Raw genomic sequence first — 22,441 nt, forward strand, 5'->3', positions numbered from 1 at the left:
CTGGCTGATCTTGTAATCTGGAATGTGGTCAATAACAATAATAATGATAAACCATCCTGAGGTAAATTAATTCCCGCTTCTTCATACCATGGCTAAATGCGTATGCTGTTGTTGAAACGAGACATAGATTTCTTGACCTCCAAAAATAACAAGCCAGTTTTTTTTGCAATGACTGAAATATCATTATCTGCCATCTGTAAGACTGCAAGTTATTCTCTTTTTTGCATTAATGAAGCTTATCGTTAAGTTCTTCAGTTGGGGGATGGGGGGGGAAGGAATCTTGCAAGGAGTTTGTAAGACGAAAACTTGGGAGATCTCAGCCAACTTTTCTCTGACCTAAGAGTATGAAAGATCTTTGGTCATGTTGATGGGCTCATTAGAAGCAGTCCTCAAGTTACAACAAATTCATTTAGTAACCGTTCGAAATTACAACAGACTGAAAAAAAGTGACTTATGACCAGTTTTTACACTTAACGACCTTTGTGGCATCCCCATGGTCACAGGATCAAAATTTTGCAACCTTCTGTCAAGCAAAGTCAATGGGGGAAGCCAGGTTCACTTAACAACTGGGTTACTACCTTAACAACTGCAGTGATCCACTTAACAACGATGGCAAGAAAAGCTGTCAAGGCCAAATTCATTTAACAAATGTCTCACTTAGCAACCTAAATTTTGGGCTCAATTGTGGTCGTAAGTCAAGGACTACCTAGATCAGTGATGGCGAACCTTTTAGAGACCGAGTGCCCCAAAACCGCCCCGGCCACCCCCTACTCTGCCCCCCACTCCACCCCGTCCGCCCGCAGGGCCACCTACCACCTCCATGGCCTGCTGCAGATTGCCCAGGCGGCCCTGCAGGACCATGGTGGCCACGCCCTCCGCCCACGCCCCGCAGCATCATCTGCACGCGATAGGGCGCGAGGGCGGAGTCTTGTCCCTGCTGCCCTGCTGCCATGTCCTTGGCTGCACTGCTCCGCGTGGACCGCGCCAGGAGGCGACTCTCCTCCGGGGGGGCTACTGGTGAGGAGGGGGCTGCGGGGGGGAGGCGGGGCTGGGACGACAGTGCGCGTGCCCACAGAGAGGGCTCTGAGTGCCGCCTCTGGCACGCGTGCCATAAGTTCGCCACCACTGACCTAGATTATAAAAACCTTACTGTGCCCCTAGGAGTGATATATAATTTGGATTACTACGACACAGCTTTTTTCCCAGGATGGCTAGAGCAGAGGACACTTATGCATTCAGATGACACCTTATTTATCTAGCTTATCAATTCCTCCTCTGGCTTATACAGTTAGCATTAAAAAAATAAAACAAAAAACCTGCCCTGTAGAGGCTATGCAAAATAAAAAAACAGAGATCTCCCTTCTATCAGCTCTTTAGCAACAGAACAAGATAACTGGCAGGATTATTCCATGCAATCTCTGCTTATTACAAGCTCTGCAGATAGGACAGCTTCTCCACTAAAAGGGATGTACAACGTCCATCACAAGAGGGCTGAATAAGAAGTTGTGTAGTGGGGCTTTTTGGGGGGTGATTAAGACAAACGTTGAATGACGTTTACAGATAGTCTTTGACTTACGACCACAAGTGAGCCCCCGATTTCTGTTACTAAGCGAGGCAGTTGTTAAGCCAGTTTTGCCCCGTTTGACGACGGTCATTAAGTGATTCTCTGCAGTTCTTAAGTCAGTAACGTGGTTGTTAAGCGAATCCGGCTTCCCCATTGGCTTTGCTTATCAGAAGGTCGCGAAAGGGGATCATCTGACCCCCTGGGATACTGCGACTGTCATAAATACGAGTCAGTTGCCAAGCGTCTGAATTTTGATCAGGTGACCGTCGTGGGGATGCTGCAGCCAAGGGTGAAAAATGGTCATAAGTCACTTTCTTCCGTGCTGTTGTAACCTCGAACAGTCGCTAAATGTCACTAAATGAACTGTTGTAAGTCGAGGACCTCTTATATTAACAGTATATAATCTATTTAGGCATTCAGGCAGAGCAGACATGTCAAACACAAGGCCCGGGGGCCAGATGCGGCCCGCAAAGTGGTTTCATGTGGCCCGTGAAGCCATCCTGGAAACAGTGAGGGAACGGCCCCCGCTGCCTTGGCCCTGGCCCCGGTCCCACCCCCTGCCAGAGACCCTCAGATCTGTCCCACTTCTGCCCAGGCCCCCACAGGCACCCTTGCCGCGAACAATGCAGAGCTGGCCATGCCCACCCAGTAGGCCACACCCATTCCATCTACGCCCACCCAGTAGGCCACACCCACCCTGACCACATCCACCAGGCCCCCCAAGGACAACCGCAATGCTGATGCGGCCCTCAATGAATTTGAGTTTGACACCTCTGAGGCAGAGGGTTCCTTACCTTTTTCTCAGGTGAGCAAGCGTCACTAACTCTGATTGTTTTGGTTCCAGTTTATAGGTCCAGCATGAATGAGGACGTCGGCTGGGACACATCCGGAGACTTCAAAAGGACTCTGTTGGCCCTGCTCGATGTAAGGCAGCTTTTCGCAGATTTGTATCAATGACCTTGCAGTTGCCTTGTGTGATGTACTTGCAGAGAATTCAGGATCATGTTGTATGGTTATTTAATTTGAGGTTTCATTTTGGGCTCATGTTTTTCTTCTTTTCAATCCTATCACAGGCCAAAAGAGATGAAAATCCAAAGGCCCATGAAGATGTAGCAAAGAGAGATGCACAGGTAATCACAGTCTGGAAAAGAGCCAGCTGCAGGGTCCTGTAATTTTTTTTTTAAAAAAAATCTCCAAATTGTTAAAAGGCCCTTCTGCTTTTTTAAACTCGAATCTGAAGGCAGATATCCAGGCTTCAAGATGCCGTATTTATTTATATTAAAAGGTCTAGGCTGGTTTTCTTCAACCTGAACAACTTTAAAATGTGTGGACTTTGACTCCTGAGATTCCCCAGATGAACACAAGATGGCGACAAAGGTTTTCTGAATCTCTGTGCTGCCCTCTAGTGGCTGTTTGCATTTAGCAGCCCAGGCATCGTAATCCAAAGTGTCCGTATTGCAACACTCATGTAAAAAGAAGAAAAAGGCTTTGGTTGTGCAATGTTGGTGTCGCCATCTTGAATTTTTAACCTCCCCCTCTTTGTGGATACCACTGAGCATCCCATGTGTCTACCCAGCCCTCAGCTGTCCTAGAATTAGTTGGTGGGGGTCCTCAACTCTCTATATATTTATTTACTTGATTTTTATTCTGGCTTTATTACTGTATAGGTCAGGGGTAGGCAACCTTGGCTCTTTTATGACTGGTGGACTTCAACTCCCAGAATTCCTGAGCCAGCCATGCTGAGGGGAAGGGAGAGGTTTCCAAGCTGAGCCATGCTGGCTCAGGAATTCTGGGAGTTGTAGTCCACGAGTCATAAAAGAGCCAAGGTTGCCTAATCCTGGTATAGGTAATTCAAATCAGTGAACATATCAAATACTTCTTCCTTCTTCTTTTTTCCCCACAACAACAACCCTGTGGTGTGGGTTGAGCTGAGAGAGAGTGACAGGCCCAAAGCCATTCATCCGGCTTTCATGCCTAAGGCGGGACTAGAACCTACTGTCTCCTGGGGATAGGCTCAAAGTCACCAGCCAGTTTTCATGCTTACAGCGGGATTAGAACTCACAGTCTCCTGTTGATTGGCCCATAGTCATCCATCTGGCTTTCATACCTAAGGAGGCACTAGAATTCACGGTCTCCTGGTTTCTAGGCCAGCATTTTAACCTCCACACCAAACTGGCTCTATTGTGTTTGAACCTGTTGGAATAGGATTTCTTCCTGCCCACTCCAGAGTGATTTTGAGCTGATGTGTCAGTGCTATTGTTAGGTTGTCAAAAGCAAAATTCAACATTATATCGCCAGAAAAATCTGGTTGACAGCCTATGTTGTTGAGATTTGTTCATTTATTTTTGAGCTATTTTGCTTCGACTAGTTAGGTGAAGGACAAACAGCCATGCAATCTGAGACTAGCCTTAGGGGCTAATGTTTGCTCTTAGAAATGTGTATTGTGCTCCTGGCTACTTTCCTTCAGGACCAAAATCAAGATCGCCTGACCAGCCAAGACACAGTGAGGGCCTTTTGTTTCGTTTGTTGCAATAAGCAAGGAGAGAAGCTATCAAAGCTTTGGTTCTCTTCAAAGTTCCCACCCAAAATATTCCATTCTTCATACAACCCTGTCCCAGCTGCCACCTCCCTCCTCATTCCCCATTGGCTGAGTTACTATGAGGTTACACTCTTCCCGACTGCCTCCTACATACTAAATCATACTTCACATGTACATTAAAATTAGGATATAATATATGCAAGGTGTGTCAAATAATATCAATCGGCTCATTAGGCATGCTAAGTTACCTATTTTGAGTTCTGGGTTATTTTATGGATTCTTAGAACAATAGATTCTTTCCTGTTTTTCAGTTTTAGCTTTGCCTTTCCTGTTTTCCACTTCAGTTAGCTTTCCTGTTAGCCCGTTCAGTTAATCTTCCCTGTCTAGCCATTTCCTCTTGCAGCTGTTTTTTGCAGCTTATATTCTTTTATTTTTCACTTAGAAGACCCAGCTAATGCCTATGTGTCTATCCCTTTATGCTACCATTTCCTTGCTCCCGTCCATTGTAGTTTCATTGGCAAACTTGTTTGTCTAGTCAGTAAGTTTCCAATGTACATTAGATTTGACTGTCTCTGAAGATTCATCATATTGGCGCACACTTATCAAAATGTAAAACAAAATTCATAGTTTGGACGTACAAGGGTGCTAATTTTTTGTAGGTGAACAGTATCATCACCTACAAGTAGATATAACCCTGTATACAACATTTCCATCAATTAGTGGTTTTTCTTGGTCAGGATTAGAATAACTTTATCTTTTGATCATGGACAAGCCCATCAAAAATTTCCTCCACTTAGACTTTTAAATTGTGGATGAGGTTTGCCAAGTTGTGCCTCTCTAAATCTTGGAAAAATCTGGTCTGAACTGAAATGGAAGCGAAATTGATGCTTGTGACTTCTGACAGTTTTTTTTCCTCCCAAAATGAGTTGGCTTGTCTGCCAAATGAAGAGTCTTAGTAGCATGATTTAATCTGATTATCTCTGATAGCCTTGATAATTGGCATGATAATTGCCCAGAGTACTTTATTTGAAATATTATAGGGGCCTAGCAAAAGAACAGCCATTTCTATGCTCCTTCCACTCCTGTTTTCTAGATCCTGTACACTGCTGGCGAGAAGAGGTGGGGAACGGATGAAACCAAACTCATTGAGGTTCTAAGCACCAGCAGCGTTGCTCAACTCAAACTCAGTAAGAAACGGATTATCTTCTGCATTAAAATAAAACCGAGGCACATTGAGCTGTTCTTGCATGATTAGCCGGGGTGGCGCAGTGGTTAGCATGCAGTATTGCAGGCAAAAACTCTGCATTCCATTGCCAGCAGTTCGATCCTGACCGGCTCAAGGTTGACTCAGCCTTCCATCCTTCCGAGCTCGGTAAAATGAGGACCCAGATTGTTGGGGGTGAAGATGCTGACTCTGGAAATCGCTCAGAGAGTGCCGTAAAATACTATGGAGTGGTATATAAGTCTAAGAGCTATTGTTATTGCCTTCCTTCCTTCCTTTTCCTCCAAAAATTTAAAAAGTGATAGGTAGTCCTCGACTTACAACCACGATTAAGCCCAGAATTTATGTTGCTAAGCGAGACCTTTCCTAAGTGAGTTTTGCCCCATTTTACCACCTTTCTTGCCACCGTCATTAAGTGGATCAGTGCAGTTATTAAGTTAGTAACACAGTTGTTAAGTGAATCTGGCTTCCCAACTGACTTTGCTTGTCAGAAGGTTGCAAAAGGGGATCACGTCACCCCGGGACACTGCGACCGTCATAAATAGGAACTAGTTGCGAAGCGTTTAAATTTTGATCATGTGACCAGGGGGATGCCGCAACAGTCACAAAGTGTGAAAAACTCGACTTTTTTCAGTGCCGTTGTAACTTCAAACGTTCACTGAACGAATTGTTGTAAGTCGAAGACTATTTCTGTTGGAATGCAACAAGTTTCTTTTTGTTAGATGGTGGTTGTTATTTTAATATCCTAAGAAAGACAGACTAGAAACTTAAAAAAAAAAGCAAGCGTGGAAAATAAGATTTCAGGCTGTTACAAATTATATATTGTAAAAGAGGGAGAGCTTGTAGAGGCAGAAGTAAAAATGTTCCAGGCTTCTTGTTCAGGCGTCTTAAAGTACGCGCAGCTTACACCACTGACATTGTTCTCCTTTGTCCTCTCTTAAGCATTTGAGGAGTACAGAAAGCTTAGTGGGCACCGGATGGAGGACAGTGTCCTGAATGAAACATCGGGCGATTTTGCCGAACTCCTTTTGGCTGTCGGTAAGGGAAGCATGCGATGATCTTGCTAGTATGTATGTGTGTGTGTATTTATACACTATTCTTCTGAACCTTCTAAATCTCATGGAGGGTTGATCTCTTTCTATATATACAATGCATGCGTGTATGTATGTATGTATTTGTGTGTGTGTGTGTGTTGTGTGTGTGTGTGATTGGATCAATTGCCATACTTAATGCCTATAACTGTCAAGGTTCCGACTGATGATCTCAACGAAGTAAGCACAGCTGACACATTCCAATCTCTAATGCAGGGGTAGGCAACCTTGGCTCTTTTATGACTCGTGGACTTCAACTTCCAGAATTCCTGAGCCAGCATGGCCCAGCTTGGAAACCTCTCCCTTTCCCCTCAGCATGGCTGGCTCAGGAACTCTGGGAGTTGAAGTCCACGAGTCATAAAAGAGCCAAGGTTGCCTACCCCTGCTCTAATGCAAAACTTTATTGAGTACACCATGTCGGCACAGATGAATAGAAAACCAGCTCTGACAATTTGGCACCAGAATGATATATTAAAAGTATAGAAACTCCCTTTCCCGCTCCCTGACAGTGCAGGTCACATTGTCCAATTAATCTTCAGATAATTGTTGTAAGAAAAAATCTCTGCTTGCAAAAAACAATTCTGGAATAACCTTGATTCCCATGCAAATAAACACCTGCTGCTCACATTCCATTCACCCTCCTCCCCCCCCCTGGGTCCGTAGACAAGCTAAGAAACAGCATGGCTGTATCAGCATAAGCGTTCTTTGAAGCTTGACGATAACATTTTATTGTGCTTTGATTTTTGCTTAGCAGGATACGTTGGTTCTCTAATTCAGGGGTACTCAACCCCCAGGCCATGGCCCACTATTGGGCCTTGAGCCTTTCGGAACCGGGCCGCAGAAGTAGTGTGTGAGTGCCCATGAACACTCTTACTTATGCAAGCAGAGGGCGCGCAAATGTGTGCACACTCCATTTGCACGAGCAGCGGGCATGAGTGCCTGCTGCTTGCGCAAATGGAGGGGTACACACGTGCACACTGGCCCGCCACTCTCGTGGAAGCATCTTCCCCCCCCCACCGGTACGCAAAACCGGAAAGATTGGAGAACTCTGCTCTAATTCGCTATTAAACAAGGGCAAAGCGTAGGAAATGGCCCAATTACAAGCCTGATATTCATTAGGATATTTTGAGTTTCGAATCCTTTTAAAAAGTCTTGGTTTTGGCATGTTTGGGCACCTGTGGCTGTATATAAATACAGCGGAAGAAGTGAGTGCCACTTTCCTTATTCCTGCAAAGCCCTTGGTTTGCCCCCAAAATTGAGGATTGTATACCTCAAAATAGATTTCCATCCCTCCTGTTGAGGCTTATTTAGCAACATTTTGTCCTTACCTCCTCTTATTTTGAGCGTTTTTAGTGGGAAAGCAGACTGTAGATTTCATCTTAAACCATATACAGCAGCTAAAGAGGATACATTTTTTACACTCATCCCACTCCAAAATGTAATTTCCAATTTGCCTCCAAAAGGTCAATTACACTTTGATAGATGCTTTCGCTCTTTATCTGTGGAAAGTCTGCCCAAACCACTCTGCAAATGTAAATATTAAGTTATGCACAAGAGGGTTGTGATAAGGAAACCGTGCAAATGATAGCAATCAAGTACCGAGCCCTCGGGTTAATATTTTATTTATTTATGCACTTCCCACTTCTTGTCCGTGCATTTAATCTGTGGGATGATTTGCAAATGCTTAAACAATTTACCGGGATGTTTTCTGCTTTGTATTCCAATCCTGTTCAAAATATAGCCAGACAGTATAAAAGGCTTATTTTCAATTCTATTTTTTTCCTCTCTTTTCATAGTGAAATGTATAAATAACGCCCCTGCCTTCTTTGCTGAAAAAGTGCACAAATCCATAAAGGTAAGAAGTGTATGAGGTTGTTTTTCCCAAAGCCAGATTGTAAAGCAGTGGTTCTCAACCTGTGGGTCAGGACCCCATTTGGGGTCGATTGACCATTTCACGGGGGTCGCCAAGCAAGGCTGTCTGCCATTTTTTTTGTCCGCCATTTTTGTGTCCGTTATTTTTTTTCCCTTTTCCGGCGGGTGCCTTACCTCCCTTGCGCTGGGCCAGCTGGTGGTCGGCCTGCTCTGTCTCTGCCACTTGCCAGCTACGCCTCGGCCGGCACAGGGGGCGGAACCACGCATGCACGGCACTCCCGAGCAGGGAAAGTCCTCGACTTACGACCGGTTGGGTAGTCCTCGACTTACGACCGGTTTAGTCCTCGACTTACGACCGGTTGGGGTCGCGGCATTAAAAAGGTTGAGAACCACTGTTGTAAAGGATCACCAACCACGTTGCCCAGTAGGGCCTACAATACTAGATGCCAGTTATTTACAATTTCAAACCAGGTTCTCTCTAGGCAAGGTTGAAACCTGCAGATTGGTTGTTCTCCCAACAAATTATAGCCTTCTGCTTGATTCAACAGACAATCACCTTGAGATAAACCATGATCACCCTGTAAACGCAGAGGGTTGGGTGTTTTTTGTTTTTTTGTTTTGGTCTGGAAAACACGTTGCGTTCTAGAAAGATTGGAGAGAAGAGCAACAAAGATGATAAGGAGTCTGGATACTAAGTCATATGATGATGAACAGTTGAGGGAACTGGGTATGCCTAGTTTAATGAAGAGGAGGACTAGGGGTGATACAATAGCAGTCTTCCAGGACTTGAGAGGCTGCCACAAAGAAGAGGGGGGGGGTCAACCTATTCTCCAAAGCACCAGAGGGCAGGACAAGAAGCAATGGATGGAAACTCATCAAGGAGAGAAGCAACCTAGAACTAAGGAGAAACTTCTTGACAGTTAGAACAATTAACCAGTGGAACTACTTGCCTCCAGAAGTTGTGGGTGCTCCAACACTGGAAGTTTTCAAAAAGAGACTGGATAGCCTTTTGTCTAGAATGGTATAGGGCAGTGGTGGTGAACCTATGGCATGCGTGCCAGAGGTGGCACTCAGAGCCCTCTCTGTGGGCATGTGCGCCATGCCCCGGAGATGGCAACTGTCCTTCTTCAACCAGCCGCCCGCTAACTCACTGAGGTCCCACGTGGCCGGATGCATCCCAGCACGGCTTGTTTCCCTCCCCCCCCATCCCATCCCTCCTGGCCTCGCATGCTCTCCTTTTCCCGGGCACAACCCACTGCATCGCCTCCTCAACTGTCGGCCGGCCGTCCAGCTCAGAGGCAGCTTCTCTGAACTGCTGGCGGTGGGCTGCGGAGCTGCTGACAGACACTGTTGGCTCCCATGCGCTTGCTGGCCTCTATGTGTGGGGGCTGATGGTGTCAAGCAGCAGCCACCCCGGCCCTTGCCTCACCTTGCTCTGCAACAATGGCACTCCCACCCTGCCTCACCTTATCTCACCTCACCCCGCAGGACGAGCTCCTGCCCACCGCCCCACCTGCCAGAGACCCCCTGGATCTTCCCCATCCCTGCCCAGCTCCCACAGGCGTCCCTCCCCACGATCAACATCGAGGTGGCCATGCCCACCTTGGCCACACCTACCCAGTCTGCCATGACCACCACAGCCACGGCCACCCAGTAGCCCACGTCCACCTGGCACCCAGAGATAAATAAGTGGGTTTTGGGTTGCAGTTTGGGCACTCGGTCTCTAAAAGGTTCCCCATCACTGGTATAGGGTCTTCTGCTTGAGCAGAGGGTTGGACTAGAACAGACATGTCAAACTTGCGACATCACGTGACGTCGCGTGACGTATCGGAGCTTTTTCGCCATTGCCGGTATGATGAAACCGGCCCACGGGCCGGCAGTTTGACACCTCTGGACTAGAAGACCTCCGAGGTCCTTTCCAAAACTGGGGATTCTTGGAAAAACCTGCTTGAATGCTTCAGTATTTGGTAGAAGCCACAATAATGCCACACACATCATGGTGTTATTGCACAAAGGATCATTTGTGGAGCATCGTTACGTTCATGAAGTCACTTTAGCCCCATTTCCTGTTGATGTAAACAGATAGTAATAATAAAAAGGAGGAGAATTAGAATAGATGGATTAGGGAAATTATTCTGCCGCTGAGATCAGGCCCTGTATTTAACCTGGTCAGTTAGTCATATTGCATTTGTGCAATATGTTAAACTTGGTCAGCATTAAATCATAGTTAGTTAATAATAATAATAGTAAAGTTGGAAGGTACCTTGGAGGTCATCTAGTCCAACCCCCTGCTAAGGCAGGAAACCCTATACCATTTCAGACAAATGGCTGTCCAGTCTCTTCTTAAAAACTTTCAGTGTTGGGGCATTCACCGCTTCTGGAGGCAGGTTGTTCCACTGGTTAATTGTTCTAACTGTCAGAAAGTTTCTCCTTAGTTCTAGGTTGCTTCTCTCCTTGATTAGTTTCTACCCGTTGCTTCTTGTCCTGCCTTCAGGTGCCTTGGAAAATAGCTTGACTCCCTTTTCTTTGGGGCAGCCCCTGAAATATTGGAACGCTGCTATCATGTCCCCCCTCGTCCTTCTCTTCATTAAACTAGAGTTTAGATTACTTGATTGGTTGGATTGTGCACATCCAGAAAATAAGTTTATTCAGTCGCTAGGGTAAGTACAGCATATAAATAGAGCCACGATGAGGAGGTCTCATGTGTCTATCATATGCTAATACAGCTAGTCCTCATTTAGCGACTGTCTTTACAGTGATCTTTGGCAGTTACAATGGTAATGAAAAAGTAACTTTGCAATCCATCTCAGGTTTATGATCTTCGCGGGTCTATAAATAGTAGGAAAGCTGAAGTAAGGATGTAAGCACAGTAAGGATTATACTTAGCAACCACTTTGCTTAATGACCAAGTTGTAGTCCAACAACTATGGAAGGCAGCTTTTGAACCATTATAGATAAAACCGGGCGTAAATACTTAGATATTTTCTAAACCACGTTTTTCTTGCTCACCTATTAGGGATCCCCAGTTTTAAAATACTGGTTAAATGCCATAACTCTTTGAGTTCTAAAAAACTGATCTGCTCATGTTTTGAATATTTAAATCTGTGTGGGTCTCTGGTGTAAAAATGTGTGTGCTTATGGACTCTGCGTTTTTGAAAGCAGAGTTTATAAATCTCAGCTAAAAACTCATCCTTTAATGAGGTTTTTTTTTCCCCCTTCTCTTCCTTGTTTCTAGGGACCTGGAACTGATGAAATCACATTGAGCAGAATTCTAGTATCCAGGTCAGAAATTGATCTTCTGGATATTCGCGAGGAATATAAGAAGCTCTACGGAGAGTCTCTGCATTCTGCTATTAGTGTGAGTACTTTCCGTTCATTTTTCAGGGACTCTCCAAATTTCTAGGTGTCGGTGATCAGACTGTAAGCAGAAATGGCAAACTTCAAGGCAGGATGCTGAAGTATTCTGGCTTATTGTGAAGATTTTAAACATGGTGTATTCGTGGCTGACTAATTCAGCTTGTGTAGGTGGAACAAATCCAGATCCTTTCTTATTTCAAGTAAAGATAGTCCTCGCTTTATGACCAGTCACTTGAGAGGAGGGGTCCTTGGTGCTCTCTGGGCTAGATTGTTTTCTTGCAGATGTTTCATTGCCTAAACTAGGTAACATCATCAGTGCACTGAAGATGTCACCTAGTCAGGTAATGAAATATCTGCAAGGAAACAACCAAGCTCAGAGAGCATTAAGGACCCCTCGTCCCAAAGATGCTTTTTCACGAGGCAACTGGACTTTCTTGTTTTTCTTTGAAGACGTTTCGCTTCTTATCCGAGAAGCTTCTTCAGCTCTGCTGTACAAGAAACATGAAGCTTCTTGGATGAGAAGCGAAATGTCTTCAAAGAAAAACAGGAAAGTCCAGTTGCCTCATGAAAAAGAATTTTTAGGACAACCATGACTTGGATGACTGAGAATCTCTCTCTCTCTCTCTCTCTCTTTCTTTCTTTCTTTCACTGCATGAGTTCTGAGCATTATGGACCAAGATGTAGCTTGCTCCAGATTTCAGAATTCCTGTTACACAGAAGGATTTTGTGCTAGTGTTCCGACAAGGCTGTGAGCTACTGAGTTGCGTAAGACAGACAACCCCAAAGTTTGTGTCAGGAGAGACAGAGAAATCACACAAACATGATAGCAGTGTTCCAGTATCTGAGGGGCTGCCACAAGGCAGAGGGGGCCAGGTTGTTCACCAAAGCACCTGAAGAAACAATGACAAGAAACAATGGTTGGAAACTGACCAAAGAGAGAAGCAACCTGGAATTAAAGAGAAAGTTCCTAACAATGAGGACAATTAACCAGCGGAACAGCTTTGCCTCCAGAAATCGTGGGCGCTCCATCACTGGAGGTTTTTAAGAAGAAGCTAGACAGTCACTTGTCTGAGACGGTATAGGTTCTCCTGCTTGGGCAGGGGGCTGGACTAGAAGACCTCCAAGGTCCCTTCCAACTCTATTCTATTCTATTTGGGAGCACTTTTAAAATATTGACTTGAGCTAACAATAGATGTAATTTCAGACAGTTTCTGCTTTCATCCCCGTGACTGGCGTTCTTATCAAACAGGTTCAACCCTCTGCAGGTTTGAAAATAACATTGAAATCGGGCAGGTGCTCCGTTGATTGGCGCTTGTTCCAAATGGGAAATCAAATTTTAAACAACCAGAGGGGGTGAAAGAAAGCAACCTAAAACTACTCAAATAAAATCAGAGTGCTTTTAAAAGTTTGCAATAAATCTCGGAGGCAAGGAAAATGAGACTCGTCTGTGTAATTATGGGAGGGCTGTAAGCTGCTTGAAAATAATGTTACCGTTCATCTTTTTCTTGCAGTCGGACACTTCTGGGGATTATCGGCGCACGATGCTGAAGATTTGTGGTGGGGACGACTGATGAGGCCAACTCAGGCTGACTGCTCCAGTTTCCGGTTGCTTTCACCAGTTCATAGAGCTTTTAGATATTTAAGCAAGTGTGAGAATTGCCACGCCTCTCTTCAGTTATTTTTTTTTAATTAGGTATCATAACAAACAGATGTTTACTTTCCTACACACAGTATCTTCAGGCACTTGATGACACTGATTTTATCCCACACTGTGATTTTGGAGTGAAATCTGCACTCCAAATTGCAGAGGCCAATACTGTATTCTGCCAGAAATTTAATGAACCCTGCAAAGTTGGAAGCTGGAAGCGGTTAAGATGCAACACAGTGTTTTTGTGCACGTCCAGCGACTGTCTAGGAACAACTGTGTTTGAGCTGAGTTTTTCTTTTGCTAGTCTTGCTTTTCTTTTGCTAGTCTTGTGTTGTTTTGGCTGTCCAAAGTTCCAGCTTTACAAAAGGGGGTTACTGTATCTTGCATGCAACGCACAGCTACCTCAAAAGTGCTTTTTATTTGTATTAAAGATCTGAAGTGCCTTAGGAAAAGAGATAAAATGCATAGGGTTGGTTAAGAAATAATTTGAAAAAAAAATGCTATGGACCACACGGGAACATGACTCTAAAACCTGCCAGCAACTGTTTAAAGCAGCTGCATTGATGTAGCTGCTTTAAAGTTGCAGTCAAGTTCTAGGTTTGTCTTCCTGCAATCTCTGGAACATCTTTTTGAAACCAGATCATAAAGAGATTGACTAAAGTAGCACCTCTGGCCCATTTTTCTTACCCTTAGCGAGCTCAAAATTAAACGGTAATAGTTTCCTTTTAAAACAAAGAATAAAAATAGCCAAAACTTTACCAAAAAGAACATGCAAGATATCAGTGCTAATATTTTTTTTGGCCATGTTATTTTATTGAAACTATAATGCAGGGGTGTCAAACTGCCGGCCCGCGGGCCAGTTGCATCATGCGGAGGCTGTGCAAAAAAAGTCATGATACGTCGGGACACGTCACATGAGGCGGCGAGTTTGACACCCGTGCTATAATGCAAAGACATTGTGATGGTGGCCAATACCTGAAATAACCAGTAACTTATGATACACTTGAAAACACACATTCATAGTGAAGAGAAGACATTGTTGCCCTCATTTTGGCTGCTACTGGGAGGAAGTCCTGGTTTTAGTCTATACGGCATCTCTGGGTTAAATTAATGCGGTGTTGAAAAGTTGCTTGGGTTGTGTTTTTCTTCCCTTTAGAAAGAGCTGTCTGTAGTTGCTGTCTTATGCTCAGAATGTTTGAGGGTTTCTCTTAGTTGCTTTGAACTGACTCCATTGTGGGAAGCACCAAAGGATGGGCCGCGGACGATGTGGCTGCTTTCATCTTTGCATCACTCTGACACCTCCCTTGGCGGGTGGCCCTTTCTACTGGGACAGGCCAGCTGGTGGAGTTTTTCTCATGACATCCTTTCCTGGGATTGAATAAGAGAGTGAGGAGCCAGACTGGCTGCAGACTGCAGGGAAGATAAGGCTGCAGTGGAGATGAAATGGTCCACGCCTATCTTGGATCATCAAAACGAGCACATCCTGCTGACTACGGGAAAGCCCTCACAGATTCTTCTTTGAAATAAAATTGGAAAGCAATTCCAACTCGGTTGTTCTGTTCTGTTCTGTTCTGTTCTGTTCTGTTCTGTTCTGTTCTGTTCTTAAGTGAGTTTCCCCCCATTTTATGACTTTTCTTGCCACAGTTATTAAGTGAATCATTGACATAATAACAGTATTCCAGTATTTGAGGGGCTGCCACAAAGAAGAGGGGATCAACCTATTTCCCAAAGCACCCGAAGGCAGGACAAGAAGTAACGGATGGAAACTAATCAAGGAGAGAAGCAACCTAGAACTAAGGAGAAACTTCCTGACAGTTACAACAATTAACCAGTGGAACAATCTGCCTCCAGAAGTTGTGGGTGCTCCGTCACTGGAGGTTTTTAAGAAAAGACTGGAAAGCCACTTATTTGAAAGGGTACTATAGACCAGACATGTCAAACACAAGGCCCGGGGGCCAGATGCGGCCTGCAAAGTGGTTTCATGTGGCCCGCGAAGCCATCCTGGAAAAAGTGAGGGAACGGCCCCCGCTGCCTTGGCCCTGGCCCAAGCCGGCCGGGAGCCAATGTACAATTTTGTGGTGGCCATCTATGCTGAAACGCATTCAGTCTTAGCTCCACAAGGCCATCTGGAAACAGCGAGGAACCAGCCCCTGCCGCGTAGGCCTCGCCCCCTGGGTGCATGCTGGGGAGGTGTCATTCTTTGTGAGGAATGAAGAAATGGACCATTGCCTGGAAGTGGCCAGCAAATGGTCCTCGCCTACTTCACATATCCGGCTTGATGGGCTCCGAGGGAGGGGTTTCGGCAGGCAGTGGGGCGCTCTCCTCACAGCGCCGAGAGGCTGAGCCGGGTGGACCATGCCTTGGCACTTGTCCTGGTCCCACCCCTTTCTGCCAGAGACCCTCAGATCTGTCCCACTCCTGCCCAGGCCCCCACAGGCACCCTTGACGTGAACGATGTAGAGCTGGCCATGCCCACCTAATAGGCCACACCCACTCCATCCACGCCCACCCAGTAGGCCACACCCACCCTGGCCAACCCCCCCCCCGAGGGCAACCGCAATGCTGATGCGGCCCTCAATGAAATTGGGTTTGACACCCCTGCTATAGACCAAGGTTAAGTATATTTGGAATTTCTGCTTCCTGAAGTTGCAACAGCTAGGTTAGAATTGTGAATGCCAAGCACAGACACAAGAGATTTTTTTCTTAACTGAATCATTCAGTCCCGTTTCACCTTTTTAAAATATATGGCTGCTGTTTTTTTTTTCTTGCTTTCCGACTTCCCTGAAATGGATCACTTCAGCAGCAAAGTTCCTCCCCCCCACACACACACACTTGCTGCTAATATTAAATGAATTTATTTGGGAGGTAATTTTTTTTCTGTATAATACCAGGAGGTGGCAGCATGCATACATAAAAGTAGAGGACCTAACTTGTTCGTCTGTATTATTTCTGGTTTGAGAGGGTAGAGTGTTAATTCATGGTAGGTAAAAAAAAATCAGAAGGAAATCTGCTTTTGGTATTCGTTTTTGGATGCAATGTGTTGGTCTAAAAAAAAAAAAAAAACAACCACCAGACTTATTTTGATAGCAGGGAATATTTGTAGCTCAGGGTTGGACTGTGGGGTCCTTGGTGCTCTGTGAACGTGGTTGTTTTCTAGCAGACATTTTATTACCCAACTAGGTAACATCATCAGTGCTCTGCACCAAGGATCCCACAGACCTTTTTTTTATTTTCGGTTCAGAAGGGGTGGTTTAGGCTGAGAAACAGACTCCCCTCACCCAGTGTGTGAAAATAATAGTAATTTATTAATTTATATGCTGCCCAACTCCCACCAACTCTGGGTGGCTTCCAATAATTAAAACATTTTTTAAAAAAATAATGAACAGTAGGGGAAAAAACATGCATAAATAACAGGACAGAAAAACAACGATGGCAAAGAAAATAAGCCATGGATAAAGTCATGGAAGTTTCTGCCAGGTCAAAAAAAAGTCAACACAGCAACCACAATGATGTGATGCTGATAAAAATGCAGAGCGCTTTAATTGCAGCATCCTGGCCATCACTGTGCCTTTTTTTTAAAAAACCCATACCGTCAACTGGCAGCATGGCATTGAGTGCAGCTATTCACACTGATGATGTAACCCAGTTTGGCAATGAAAGGTCTGCAAGAAAACAACCCAGCTTAGATGTCTATGGAGATTCTCAGTCATCCAGGCCATAGTTATCCCAAAGATATATATTTTTTTCACGAGGCAACTGGACTTTCTTGTTTTTCTTTGAAGATGTTTTGCTTCTCACCCAAGAAGCTGAAGAAAGGATGAGAAGCGAAACATCTTCAAAGAAAAACAAGAAAGTCCAGTTGCCTCGTGAAAAAAAAAAGCATCTTTGGGATAATCAGGAACCCCACAGTTCTATCCTGAGCAACAAATATTCTAGGGCAGTGATAGCGAACCTTTTAGAGACCAAGTGCCCGAAAAATGGCCCCACCCCCGCCCTGGCCCTCGCTCTGCCCCGTCCCGCCCGCTCTGCCCCCGCCAGCCCTGCCCCCGCCCACCCGCAGGGCCACTCGCCACCTCCACGGCCAGTCGCAGATAGCCCAGGTGACCCAATAGCGCCATGGTGGCCACGCCCTCTGCCTGCACCCCGCAGCATCAACTGCGTGTGATGGGGCGTGAGGGCGGAGTCTTGTCCCCGCTGCCTGGCTACCATGTCCTTGGCTGCGCTGCTCCGCACGGGCCATGCCTGGGCGCAACTCTCATCCAGGGGGGCTGTTGGGGAAGAGGGGGCCACGGGGGGAGGTGGGTCTGAGGCAACGGCGCACGTGCCCACAGAGAGGGCTCTGAGTGCCGCCTCTGGCACATGTGCCATAGGTTCACCATTACTGTTCTAGGGTAATGTAAAGTAGCAGCTGGGATTCGAATCCGTGCCGAAAGTCATGCCTGTTTGTCTCATTAAAAACTGATGATGTATGCACAGGGGATGCAAACCTACCGTTGCATGGTACCATCCTCCAGCTCCTAAGATCTTTGCATCGTCAAGTAAGCCACACGTTCTCCTGTGACAGCCAGATCCTCTCTGGTTTTCCCACAAAAGGATTCCTGTTCTCTGCTCAGTTTAGAAAAGCGGAGCAAAATCTGCCCTTATTTACACGGAACTTGATCATTGGCAAATTGTTCAGTCATCACAAGTGAGTCTACAATGACCTTTGCAAGGCACGGCAGCAAAATGCCAAAGGCCAGGAAAGGGAAAGTCACTTGAGCATCATGAATCAAAGCATCAACAATGGGATGGCTCTCTCACAAAGGAAGGCCAAGGTTACTGGAACAAAGTCCGTTGTTGAGGCTGTAAGAAGTTAGCAGGGTCTTAATGGTTTACCGCTGGGAGAATGTAGTGTCATTTGTGGCCCGGACAACCTCGTACCAGCAGCACACACCCGTGAAAGCCCTCCGAAATCCACCTTCTGGCAGGGATGAAGAGAAAAGGATCAAAGTGAATAATGGAGCTTCTGTGTGCTGTACCAGCAACCGTAGCAGGGACCAGAGGGACCGATGGACTGATTGTGCTGTGTGTGTGTGTCCCTGAAAATAGAGCCCTTCAGGCCACCAAAAGTGGCCAGTAGGAAGAAAGAGGAACAGCTTTCTCTATTTCCCTCCCTCCCTTCTTTCTTTTTCTTTTTCTCTTTTTCTATCTCTTTTCTTTCCTTTCTTTTATTCATTCTCTCTCTCTCCATTCTCCTCCTCCTCTTCTTCTCCTCCTCCTCCTGTTCCCACTTCTTCTTTCTTTCTTTCTTTTTCTTTCTTTTTCTTTCTCTTTCTTTCTTTCTTTCTTTCTCTTTTTCTCATTCTCTCTATCTCTCTTTTTCTTTCTCTTTTTCTCATTCTCTCTTTCTATCTCTTTTTCTTCCTTCCTTCCTTCCTTCCTTCCTTCCTTCCTCTCTCTCTCTCTCTCTGTCTCTCCATTCTCCTCCTCCTCCTCTTCTTCTTCTCCTCCTCCCCATCCTCCTCCTCCTCCTACTTCTCTTTCTTTCTTTCTTTCTTTCTTTTTTTCTCATTCTATCTCTCTTTTTTCTCTTTTTCTCATTCTCTCTTTCTATCTCTTTTTCTTCCTTCCTTCCTTCCTTCCTTCCTTCCTTTCTTCCTTCCTTCCTTCCTCTCTCTCTCTCTCTCTGTCCCTCCATTCTCCTCCTCCTCCTCTTCTTCTTCTCCTCCTCCTCCTCCTCCCCATCCTCCTCCTCCTCCTACTACTACTTTTCTTTCTTTCTTTCTTTCTTTCTTTCTTTCTTTCTTTCTTTCTTTCTTTCTTTCTGTCTTTCTGTCTTTCCTTCCTCCCTTCCTCCCTCCCTCTCTTCTTCTCTCTCTTTTTTCTTTTTTCCTCCCTCCCTCCCTCCCTTCCTTTTCTTTCTTCTTCTTTCTCTCCAAGTCCCTTGGCTTTCTTCAAAAGTCCCTTAGCTGATGCAGTTGACACCCAAAGAAGTTTTTTTCATGCCAGGGCTAGACTCTGCACTTGCCTTTCTACCCACTCAAGGTTACAGAAAGGCCTGGCTTGAATACATTTGCTCCAGTTCTGCACTGTGGCCGCCTGGTCGTCGCAACTGAGCAAAGCTGAAATGATTGGAATGCATCAAAGAGACGTGCATGAAATTTTAATGATTCTTGTTTTGTAATGACCCGTTTAAGATCTGGGAAAAGGGGGGAGTGTAATAAGCATATTCTAATACAGTGTTGTTCAACCTTGGCCACTTAAAGATGTCCGGATTTCAGCTCCCAGAATACCCCAGCCAGCATGTAAACTTTCCAGTATGATCTACAGATGTACGTCAGATTGAATGTTCAGTGGTTCTCCTGGAACACTTATGAGGATAAAATACATCTAGTGATGGCCTCAGGTATTTGTGTAAAGTTTGTGTAAACCAGGGCTTTTCAACCAGTGGTACGGGTACCACCTGTGGTACATTGGCACCTGGCAGGTGGTACGCGAGCATCCTAGAAAAGTGGTAGCAGGGGAGGGGAATGAGCTGAACCGGTGGCAGCACCGCACAAGCCTGAGCGAGAGATGGCTGGAGCTGCAGGGCTGTCAGGGCTCAGCGGAAGCACCAGGATCAGTGCCACTTTCCAGCTGATCGGCACTTCTTCGGGGCTGTCAGGGCTCAGTGGAAGCACCAGGATCAGCGCCAGGCTCCAGCTGGAGCTCGGTGCTGATCCTGGCGCTTCTGCTGAGCCCAGAAGAAGCGCTAATCAGCTGGAATGTTGCAGCATTTCCAGGGTCTTGTGATTTACATTCAGATGCTTGGCAACTGATTCATATTTATGACGGTCACAGTGTCCCAGGGTCATGTGAAGTGACCAAAACCTGCTGCAACCACCCAGCAGACGGGGGGGGGGGAATAAAAACCACACACACCCCACCCCACCCCCATTGCCAATCCTCAACAGAAATGCTCACAACAATGAAAACTTCGGACAGGAGGAAGAGCGCGGCCGGGTGGGCAGGCAGGTGTCTTGCTCGACTGTGGTTTGGGGGGCACTTTTTCAGTGCCATTGTAACTTCGAAGAGTCACTAAGCGAACTGTTGTAAGTCGAGGACTACCTGTACTTTATCACTTTTTTCCTTTTGGGGGGGGGCTCATCAAGTTTTTGACAACTTGCTAGGCGACTGGTGGTACTCGGATGTTGCCATATCCTAAAAGTGGTACAATGGGTGAAAAGGTTGAAAAGCCCTGGTGTAAACAATGCTGGCTGGGGAATTCTGGGAGTTGAAGTCCATATATATCTTCAAGTGGCCAAGGTTGAAAAATACTGCTCTATTCTTTCCAACCCTTTCCCTCTAGTTACTGAGTTTGCCCAACTGTTCCAGACCCTGAATCCATCAGCCAGAAAGTCCATAGTTTCTTCCTTCTTCCAGCTGCAACAAGCCGTGTTTCTACTTTTAAAGTCTGGGGGGGGGACGAGAGAGAAGGGAAGAAAGATTCCACGTAGCTCTTTGCTTTCCAGTCGAGAGGATTAATTGCCCTCCTGGCTTATAACTCTGTGGTGAAATGGGAAAAAGGAAGAGACGGAGCCTTGCCAATTTAGTAAAAAATAAAAATCCTCCCCCCAAAACAATTGGGTATTTCTTTACAAAAAAAAAACTGCACGTGCATGTAAAAATCCAGAAGCTTGGCTTATTTAAAACAAATGTCTTTAACCAACTTGCTATTTTAAAGTTTTTAAAAAGTGAATTTAAGAACATACTTACTCATGCATACATGCTGGAATGGTGGGGGGGGGGGTGTTGAATTTCTCTCTCTCTCTCTCTCTCTCTCTCTCTCTCTCTCTCTCTCTCTCTCTCTTTTATCTATTATCTATTAATTATCTATCAATTATATCTATCAATCATCTGCATCTATCTATCTATCTATCTATCTATCTATCTATCTATCTATCTACCTACCTACCTACCTACCTACCTACCTACCTACCTACCTACCTACCTACCCATCTATCTATCTATCCATCCATCCATCCATCCATCCATCCACCTATCATCATCAATCATTTATCTATCTATCTTGTATTCTTTCTCACTCTCTAATTTGTCTAGCTGTGTCATCTGTCTGTCTGTCTGTCTGTCTGTCTGTCTGTCTGTCCGTCCGTCCATCCATCCATCCATCCATCCATCCATCCATCCATCCATCTATCATCATCAATCATTTATGTATCTTGTATTCTCTCTCCAATTTGTCTAGCTGTGTCATCTGTCTGTCTGTCTGTCTGTCTGTCTGTCTGTCTGTCTGTCTGTCTGTCTGTCTGTCTGTCTGTCTGTCTGTCTGTCTGTCTGTCTGTCTGTCTGTCTATCTATCTATCTATCTATCTATCTCTATCTCGTCTATCTCTATCATCTATCATCTCTCTCTCATCTATCTATATCTAATTTCTCGCTCATCATTATCAACTATCTATCATCTATAATCTATGTCTATCATGTGTCCATCTAAAGTAAGGTAGTACTGAACATTGTAGGGCAGGGGTCTCAAACTTGCAATGTCACGTGACGTGTTGTGACGTATTGTGACTTTTTTGCCATTGCCGGCAATGGAGTGGGCGTGGTTTTGCTATGATGCATCCGGCCCACGGGCCGGCAGTTTGACACCCCTGTTGTAGGGCATAAAATAGGTGGTAGGGAACAACTTTATCAGTTTGTCTTTAACCAGTGGTGATTTGTGACCAGTCACATCTAGCATGGCCACCATTTTGTGAATCCTTAAATCTTCTCCGGTTACCATTTTGTGTGAGGATTCAACATGCTCTCAAACTGTGGTGATTCAGCCATCAAATTTGCCCATGTCAGGGATAGCGCTATTTCCATTAGAGCTGCTCTACCCACGTTGAGTGAAAATGCTGGTCAGATGGCACCCCAGGAACTCTCCCACTCTTGACCCTTGTCCAGTGATGCTGACTGTTCTTCTTTGAATCAGGCAATCGTAAACAGGAAGAGCAACTTTGCAACTAACCATTGTTGGCTTAAGTGGACGGAAGATCCGGTGTATCTTTTTTACATGACTGCTTAGGCTCCATAATTCTTAACTCAATCTGCAGAAAACATAATTTTATGGATTTTGAACACAGGCCGAGATGTGGTCGCTTCCTTCCTCCCTTGCCCTAAAAATGGA

General features: G+C 45.4%; 1 protein-coding gene across 1 annotated transcript in view; it reads left to right on the forward strand.

The window, feature by feature from the left end:
• Positions 1-13,783, forward strand: part of ANXA3 (annexin A3) — a 33,570-nt gene extending 19,787 nt beyond the window's left edge. Inside the window, exons 7-13 of the mRNA XM_015832360.1 lie at positions 2,409-2,488; positions 2,638-2,694; positions 5,197-5,290; positions 6,268-6,363; positions 8,213-8,271; positions 11,524-11,646; positions 13,157-13,783. Of these exons, the coding sequence (XP_015687846.1) occupies positions 2,409-2,488; positions 2,638-2,694; positions 5,197-5,290; positions 6,268-6,363; positions 8,213-8,271; positions 11,524-11,646; positions 13,157-13,216 (569 nt within the window). The 3' untranslated portion in view covers positions 13,217-13,783. The remainder of the gene's footprint in view (positions 1-2,408; positions 2,489-2,637; positions 2,695-5,196; positions 5,291-6,267; positions 6,364-8,212; positions 8,272-11,523; positions 11,647-13,156) is intronic.
• Positions 13,784-22,441: the final 8,658 nt, after the last annotated feature.

Source organism: Protobothrops mucrosquamatus, unplaced genomic scaffold (assembly GCF_001527695.2).
Source record: "Protobothrops mucrosquamatus isolate PMUCROS unplaced genomic scaffold, P.Mucros_1.0 scaffold3, whole genome shotgun sequence".
In the NCBI taxonomy this organism is placed as follows: Eukaryota; Metazoa; Chordata; class Lepidosauria; order Squamata; family Viperidae; genus Protobothrops; species Protobothrops mucrosquamatus.